We start from the raw sequence: 8,845 nt of genomic DNA, 5'->3' as shown, positions 1-8,845 counted from the left end.
AGCAGAGTAGGCCTGACCCGCTCCAGGCTGTGGATCTCAGGGTGGGGGATCCCATAGGGCACCGTGCAGGAAGCCCTCACCCACTGTCAACCTGACTGTTCGGACTCCTGCCTGCTCCTTCATTACACGTGTCCTGGGTGCTTTCGCAGGATCTCAGGAATTGTCCCCGCCCCCTAGCCACCCTGTGCTCAGATACCTCTTGGATGACCCTCCAGCTTTCCCCGGCCCCCCACCTCCATTCTGCTCCTCTCCACCCCACCTCTGCTAATTTCCCCAACCATACATCTGGGCAGAGGCAGTCCCTACCCTGCTCACTCTGCCCTGGCCCCACACGGCCACATACCATTCCTTGCTGCGTCCCCCACCCCCGGCCTCACTCTCCTGCTTTCCCAGCCTTGTGCCCTAAGCCAGTTACTCAGGGCTGCCAGGTTCCCCCACCTTGCCCTTGTTTGTGCAGAGACCACCACGTTTCTCCCCTTCCTTTGACTAACTCCTCGTCTTCCAGGATTCAGCACAGGGGTCACCTCGTGGGCGATGCCTTCCCTCACCCACTGCAGGCAGGATTGAGGGTCTGTCCAAGCTCCTGCCACCCCAGGACTCCCTCACATCCAACACTGACAGCCCTTAGTACCCTGGTTTCTGAGCACCAGAACCTTCACGTGACTTCCTCATAGCCCAGCATGGACACTAACACATCAGCAAGGGGTAGTGGAGGAAATGAATGGTGGAAAGTCACCTGTTGGCCAAGGCAGACCTACCTGTCTTCAGGCTCCTTTTGCCGAATTGGTATAATTTCTGCCTGCTCTTCTCACGTAGGTGATGACTTTAAATGCCCAGCTGGCTCCCTCGGCTACCGAGCTGCACATCTCGCTATCCTTGGAACGGTAACGTGGGATCCTGGGTGTTGTCTTTATGAACAAGAATTAGGGGGACTTCACTAGTGGTCCAGTGGTTAAGACTTCACCTTTCAATGCAGGGGATGTGGGTTTGATCCCTGTTTGAGTCACTAAGATCCCACATGCCTCACTGCCCAAAAGCCAGAATGTAAAACAGAAGCAGTGTTGTAACAAATTCAATAAAGACTTAAAAAAAGAATTAGGGACTAGCAGAAACCCCATTATTTATTGAGAGGCAACTGAATTGCAGGTGTTTGTTTTGCCAGAGTCTTCCTTGCCTCTGGAACCTACTGGGAAGGGGTGGTCTTGGCCCATTTTACAGATGAGGCAACTAGGGCTCAGAGAATCGCCTCCAGAGAGGGCATCTTCCACTGCACCTGCTCAAAACCTGGCCCTGGAGATAAACCTGCTGCAGAGGAGTCCAGACTTCTGAGTTTTCAGCCCTAGAGGCAGGCCATGGAGATACCTGCCCTTGAGTGTGGTCAGATGCTTTGTTATTCACGAGGACTAGCTATATGGACGGAGGAGCCTGGTAGGCTGCAGTCCATGGGGTCGCGAAGAGTCAGACACGACTGAGCGACTTCACTTTCACTTTTCACTTTCATGCATTGGAGAAGGAAATGGCAACCCACTCCAGTGTTCTTGCCTGGAGGATCCCAGAGAAGGCGGAGCCTGGTGGGCTGCCGTCTATGGGGTTACACAGAGTCGGACACGACTGAAGCGAATTAGCAGCAGCAGCAGCAGCAGCTATTTCTCTAGTTTCTACTCCCCTCTGGTAACTAGGCCTCATGATAATCATACTAACCGAGATAGTGAGGTTGATGACAATCCTTCCTTATGCATGCACAGCACTTGACAGTTTGCAAAGCCCAGCCTCCAAAAGTGCATTGTCCCTGGAAGCCAGTCCTCTGTCTAGGCCTCCGTTCTCCAGGCCCAGCACTCTCACCTTGGCCTGGGGCCTGGGGCCTCTCTGTCCCACCCCTGGATGCAGGATGCAGGAGTATTCCCAGGGGACTCTGAGATCTGCCTGCCCTGGGCCATAGGCACCCGGTGCTCACCTGATCCCTGCCGGCCCCTCAGGCTGCAGCTGCCCCCCTCCCACTCCCCCTCCCCACAAGGCTCCACCGCCACTCCATTTCTATACTTGACAAAGACCTCACCCACTGCCAGGGTTCACCTCCCCTTCCTGGTGGCTGTTGAAGCCTCAGCTCTGCAGGAGAAGAGATGTGTGTCCGGGCTCTGGCCCTGGACCTTTATGTGGGCCAGCTGTGATCCACTGGTGGTTTATTGCTGTTAGTGAGCAGCTGTCGGGTGCAGAGCACCCTGTATCCAGGGCTCAGTCTATGGGAGGGCTACTTCTCAGAGAGCGTCAGTCAAACAAGTGGGAGTCAGATCAAGGTTCCAGGGCCGTGGAGTTGGAGGTGGCAGTCATGACATTTCAGAAGGAGGTTAGCTCCCTCCAAGCCCATTTTACAGGTGGGTAAACTGAGACCCCAAGTCAAGGCTGAATGGAGGCAGAGTGGGGCCTGTAACCCTGTTTCCTGATCCTGGAGAGCTAGGGATGGGGCAGGCTGAGGTTTGGTCGGTGCTGGGGCCCCTCAACATCTCTCTTCTCTCTGCCAGGCTCAGCGTCCAGCTGGTGTCCTCCTCTGCCCATACCTTCGATGTAAGTTCTGGGAGGCTGGGCAGTTTGGCGGTGGTGAGGGTCTACAGGTGGGGTGGAAAGGAAGCAGGATGAGTCAGGCTGTATGACTGAGCTGGCCCCAGTCTGGGCTCTGCCCCCAAAAGACGGAGTGGACAAACATCCCGGCCGGTGTGTGTCTCTGTGTGTGCATGCACACATGTGCACTCACTTGTCAAACAGTCATTGTCTTAGGAAAGGGAATCTCATGATCTTTCAGTCTTGGAACCTTACAAAGTTGTAAATGTGTAGAACCTCACAAGGGCTCAAAATTCTGGAACTTCACACAAGTAATAAGGTCCTTGAGCTCAGAAGGTTCTAACATTTCAGAGACTCACAGAGCCCTTAGTTTCCTGCTTCTTATAAAGTCCCAAGGTTCTAGAATTTCATGATGGTTTCAGATTCTAGATCATTCTAAGTGTTTCTCAACTCCTAGGAATCTAAGGTCAGACCACACAGAATTACTGGAGCTGGGCTCATTTCCTCCCTCTTTCTCAGACACAGGCCCCCACCAGGCCCCCCAGATCCTTCCTCCAGGAGAGCAGCCCTTTCAAGCTCACGGGGCCCAGAGTGAAGCCTGCCTAAATCAGAGTCCCCTTGGAGTCACTCTTGAACTGCCCACCCCAGCAGTTCCTGTGCCCAGTAGGAGCTATGTCTTCAGGCTTGTGGGGAGGCTGGGGCAGCTGAACCTCTGGAGTTTTCTTCCCGGGAAGGGTGGTACTGCTCCCTGCAAAGCCACCCCTTCCAGCCTCTCTGCATGCTCTGTTGCAGGCATCCCGTTTAGAAGAATGGCTCAGCAGTGTGGTCCGGCTAGCTTACGTGCCAAAGCTCAATGGTAAGCGAAGCCTTAAGTGTCTTCTTGGACACGGAGTGTCTGAACTCAGGATTGCCAAATCCATTGCCTCTCTCCATTGCTCTTTTGTTAAAAAATTTAAGTATAGTTAATTTATAATGTTGTGTTAGTTTCAAGTGTACAGCAAAGTGATTTGATCATTCTCTACTGTTCTTAATAGACACTGAGATTGGAGAGGGCTTGATCCCCCTTTCTAAGATACAGAAACTAGGATTGTTTCCAATCAAGCAATATGGATTGCTCCTGCATCATGCCCAACTCTGAGTGTCAAGAGCTATCTGACGTGGATCGTGTCTTCAGGCTCACAATCCAGATGGAAATAGTTGTATAAACAAATGAATAGAATATAAATGACCCAGATTGTGCAAGAGACTGAGAGAACCTCAAGGAGGCTCTGCTGAGGGAACCCCTTAAGACAATAGAGAAAAGGGGCATTTTTGTTTGGGTTTAGTAGGATGAGTAGGAGTTTCACGGGAACCTGAGTCTCCAAGAAGAGAATTGGCTAGCTCAAAGTGGTGGAATAGGGTCAGCAGGTCCCGCCTTGGCCCCTCACATATCTTTGCTTTCAACCACATCCTTTTCACAGTGAACCTAGATGTTGGGATCCCCCTGCCTAAGGTTCTCAATGTCAATTTTGCCAATGCGGCCCTGGCAATCATAGAGGTGAGTTTCCCATGGTGGGGAGGGTAAGCCTTGATGGGCCTAAAGCTTGTCTCTGGAGAGGGGACTGCTCTGCCTTTGACAAGGTCTGTCGCTGCCCATTTTCTAGGTTGCTCAGGGATTATAAACTACCTAACTTGGGAATGGCAAATACATGACATACATTCTAGCGCTCCTTCCTTACTTGCCCAAGGCGGATGTCGGCAAGCAGTCACAGAGCTCTTTCCTGTTGAATTCAGACACAGGACTGGCCTGTGGGATGGGATCTCAGGTTTCCTCACAGAATCACAGCTCCCCTGGCCCAGGGGTAGCAAGTACACCTTCTGTTTCTCCCCTGCGCTGTGCCTGTGGCAGCCTTCTCTGATAGATCAGGGCGTTTCTTCCTGCTGAGTATGGACATGGTCTCCTGCGCTGTGCCTGTGGCAGCCTTCTCTGATAGATCAGGGCGTTTCTTCCTGCTGAGTATGGACATGGTCTCCTGCGCTGTGCCTGTGGCAGCCTTCTCTGATAGATCAGGGCGTTTCTTCCTGCTGAGTATGGACATGGTCTCCTGCGCTGTGCCTGTGGCAGCCTTCTCTGATAGATCAGGGCGTTTCTTCCTGCTGAGTATGGACATGGTCTCCTGCGCTGTGCCTGTGGCAGCCTTCTCTGATAGATCAGGGCGTTTCTTCCTGCTGAGTATGGACATGGTCTCCTGCGCCGTGCCTGTGGCAGCCTTCTCTGATAGATCAGGGCGTTTTTTCCTGCTGAGTATGGACATGGTCTCCTGCGCTGTGCCTGTGGCAGCCTTCTCTGATAGATCAGGGCGTTTTTTCCTGCTGAGTATGGGCATGGTCTCACGATCCTCTTCAGTCCAGTACGCCTTTGAGTCTTGGAACAGCTCTGGGAGGTGGGCAGATCAGGGAATCCTGGACCTACTTCTCAGATAAGGACCAAGGCTGTAGGAGGCCCAGTTTCTGGTCCAAGGTCACACAATAAATTCACAGGAAAAATGACACTTGAACTAGAGTCTCTAAAATCAGTGACCTCTCCCACACTGAAGGTCATTTATTCATCGTTCATTCATTTGTTCACTCATTCACTTAGTAAGTGCAAGTTGTGTTCCCAATACAGCACTCACCCCAGGGCACGGGGCTGGTGTTGGGGGTGGGGGACGCAGAGTGGCTGCAGGGGTGGGAGGTGTAGCGGGATGTTGGGCACAAGGGCTCAGAGGACCTAACCTAGAGCCATTGCTCTTTGCAGAATGCCGTGGTGCTGACCGTGCCATCCTGAGGCTGACAGAGGGCTGCCATCCCTCTGTGTTGACCGCCAGAATCCTGCCCACCTGCCCATCTGCCTCAGTTTCCCTCCCAGGCTCTAGCCTGTGTCTGTGACAGTATAAGTGTCCCTTATCCACCAAGGGCCCCCCAGGTGCTCTGGCCCTGCAGCTCTGTCCCCAGTCTGGAGTGGGGACTGCAGGGCTAGCCACAAGACTCTGCTTTGGAGAAAGATCTAGGGCCTCCTTGGCATGTCCTGAGCTTTCAATAAATGAATCGTCTCAGCACCTCCTGGCTGGTTTGTTCTCCAGTCACACCAGGGCTGCCTTGGCCTCTGCCTCTGGTGCTCTCCCCAGCTTCAAGCAGGGCTCCTGGGAGGTGAAGGGACCTGGGGCCTAGTCATTGTAGCTTCATGTCCCAAACATAACTGGTTGACCTTGGCAACCTCTGTGTCTTGTCCTGCCTTCCTCCGCCTCTGTGTGGCGCTCTCTGTGTCCCCCTCCCCACTTCCTTCCCCTCTATTTCTTTTCTTTTCTTCTTATTTTTTTATTGGCCATGCCACGCGTGGCATGTGGAATCTTAGTTCCCTGATCAGGGATCGAACTCGTGCCCCCTCCCTGTATTGGGAGCATGGAGTCTTATCCATTGGACCACCAGGAAGTCCCGTCCTCTCTGTATTTTTCTAAACGCCTCCATCTTTCACCCTGTCTCTCTGAGCCTGTCTGAGTTTGTGTCTGTCTGTTTCGGTCTCTCTGATTTTGGGACACTTCTCAGAAGCGATGTCCAAGTTGAATTTTGAAGGCTGAGTAAGAGTTTTCCAGGGAGTACTCCAGGAGGCAGAGATGGGTGAGACTCCTGGAAGGTGTTGCCCTGGAGGGGTCACTTAACAGCTGCACACCTGCCATTGACACACCTCAGGACAGACTTCAGGACAAAGTACGCTGAATGCTCATAGTGTGGGTGGAGAAACTGACGCCAGAGAGGAGCCTGGCTGGCCGAGGCTGCACAGGAGCAGAGCTGGGATGGGAAACTGGGGATCCTGATTCTCTTGCCGGGACTCCTCTCCGCTGCTCAAGATGGGCCTCCTTGGTTCTGGAGAATGGCCCCAAGTTGGTACAAATGGGTGGACCTGAGTGAAAAGGTGCCAGTTAAGTTTTGGGAACTGGATTAGTGGATCTAGGGGGTGCAGTGGGGAACCAAGGAGAGTTGGAACCCGTCTAGAGGTTTATGCACCAATGGGAATGACCATCCTCTCATCCATCTACCCATCCATCCATCCATTCATCCACCGACCCATTCACCCTTCCATCTATATTTATCCACCACTCACCCATCCATCCACCCACCACCCACCCATCTACCCACCCATCCATTCACACATCTATTCATCCTCCAATCTGTCCATCCATCCACTGTTCTACCCTTTCTTCCTCCCGGTTCCCTTCTTTTCTCTTTACCTCCCCTCCACCCACCTGCAGTTATTGGTTTGGACTACGTGCCGTACCCAGTGCTGAGTGGCATATGGGATTTATGCTTGTCTCCTTTCTCACCTCCAGTGTCTCCTGACTCCCATCCAGGACAATACAGTGATTATATGAGTAGCTTGAATTTTTGCTGCCTGTGTTCAAATCCCAGGGCTTCCTAGGTGGTGCTAGTGGTAAAGAACCCATCTGCCAATGCAGAGACATAAGAGACATGGGTTCCATCTCTGGGTCGAGCAGATACCCTGGAAGAGGGCGTGTCAACCCACTCCAGTATTCTTGCCTGGAGAATCCCATGGAATGAGGAGCCTGGTGGTCTATAGTCCACAGAGTCACAAAGAGTCGGACACGACTGAGGTGACTTAGCACACACGCACACAGGTTCATATCCCATCCCAGCTGCCATGTGGCCTCAGGCAAGTCATTGACTCTCTCTGACTCTCAACTTCTTCATCAGTAACTTGGGGATGACGGTTAATTTGGTTTTGAGGGTTAACCAGCACTCAGGATGTTGACTCACCCATCAGTTCCTGTTAGCTCATGTTACTGCCACATTATTCTACCTTCTCATCCTGCCTTCCTCTGCTCCTGCCTCTCCACCCAGACCCCAGCACACCTTCCTCCTCTCTCACGGGGACTGCGCCTCCTGTCCTGTTCTTCACACTCTCCTCTCTTCCATCCTGTCCTCCTTCAGCCCTTCCTTTACCTCGTCTGACCATCTCTCACCTCCGCTGACAGACTTTCCATGGCTGGATTCTCTGGGCCAGCAGAAAACCATCCAGGCTCCGAGGTTTGGCGTCAAGGCTGCCTGTGGCCTCAGCCGATCCTCCTGGAGCATGAAGAGGAAGCAGAGCCGGTTCTGTGCCTTGGGCTCCTCGTCTGTGAAATGGGAATCATGTCTGTAGGACTCACTCATGGGTCGTTTGAGGATGAAATGAGATAGTCCTCCCAGAATACAGAGAAGAGTGCCTCCAGCCTCACAGACCCTAGGCAGGCTCTGTTATTGTATTCGCCGTCCTGGATTGTCCCTGCCTCACCTTGTTCTCCAGCTTGACCAAGAGCTCCCCAAGGTCAAGGTGAGGGAAGGTCTTTGTTCACCCTGGTGAGTCCTGTGGTTGCACAGAGTAGCAATGAAAACAGCCAACCTCTACCGAGCGCTTACTGTATACCAGCCTCTGTGTTAGACACTGAGGACCCTTTGCTCAGTTAGGTTTCATAGTGACCCTAATCAAGGGGTGTTATCTCCCTGTTTTAAAAATGAGCAAACAGGCTCAGAGAAATGGAATTGGACAGCTCCTAAGTGGCAGAGACAGGGTTTGAACCAGATCCTTCTTCCCCTAAATCCAAAGCCTGGGCTTTTCATGACTGTGCTATAAAAATAATACTTGCTGTGTTTATTGTATGCTTCCTAACTGCAGACACTGTCTTAAGGACTTTTGATACTTTTGTCATGATCTCCTTGAATCAACCCTTCTTTCTCAGAACTGTTTTTACGTTCACTCTAGAGCTGTCACCCTGTTTATTTAACTTATATGCAGAGTACATCATAAGAAACGCTGGACTGGAAGAAACACAAACTGGAATCAAGATTGTGGGGAGAAATATCAATAACCTCAGATATGCAGATGACACCACCCTTATGGCAGAAAGTGAAGAGGAACTAAAAAGCCTCTTGATGAAAGTGAAAGAGGAGAGTGAAAAAGTTGGCTTAAAGCTCAACATTCAGAAAACAAAGATCATGGCATCCGGTCCCATCACTTCATGGGAAATAGATGGGGAGACAGTGGAGACAGTGTCAGACTTTATTTTTCTGGGCTCCAAAATCACTGCAGACAGTGACTGCAGCCATGAAATTAAAAGACTCTTACTCCTTGGAAGGAAAGTTATGACCAACCTAGACAGCATATTCAAAAGCAGAGACATTACTTTGCCAACAAAGGTTCGTCTAGTCAAGGCTATGGTTTTTCCTGTGGTCATGTATGGATGTGAGAGTTGGACTGTGAAGAAGGCTGAGCGCC

General features: G+C 51.8%; 1 protein-coding gene across 1 annotated transcript in view; it reads left to right on the top strand.

Annotated features, from left to right (window-relative positions):
• The window catches only part of BPIFB3 (BPI fold containing family B, member 3), a 16,260-nt gene extending 10,898 nt beyond the window's left edge, over positions 1 to 5,362 (top strand). The window contains exons 11-15 of the mRNA XM_010841879.1: positions 817 to 884; positions 2,520 to 2,562; positions 3,349 to 3,412; positions 4,017 to 4,093; positions 5,333 to 5,362. Of these exons, the coding sequence (XP_010840181.1) occupies positions 817 to 884; positions 2,520 to 2,562; positions 3,349 to 3,412; positions 4,017 to 4,093; positions 5,333 to 5,362 (282 nt within the window). The remainder of the gene's footprint in view (positions 1 to 816; positions 885 to 2,519; positions 2,563 to 3,348; positions 3,413 to 4,016; positions 4,094 to 5,332) is intronic.
• Positions 5,363 to 8,845: the final 3,483 nt, after the last annotated feature.

The sequence above is a fragment of the Bison bison genome, unplaced genomic scaffold (genome assembly GCF_000754665.1).
Source record: "Bison bison bison isolate TAMUID 2011002044 unplaced genomic scaffold, Bison_UMD1.0 scf7180017864167, whole genome shotgun sequence".
Classification (NCBI taxonomy): Eukaryota; Metazoa; Chordata; class Mammalia; order Artiodactyla; family Bovidae; genus Bison; species Bison bison.
Note: the sequence above shows the minus strand (reverse complement) of the source record. Positions and strands in the feature narration are given on the sequence as shown.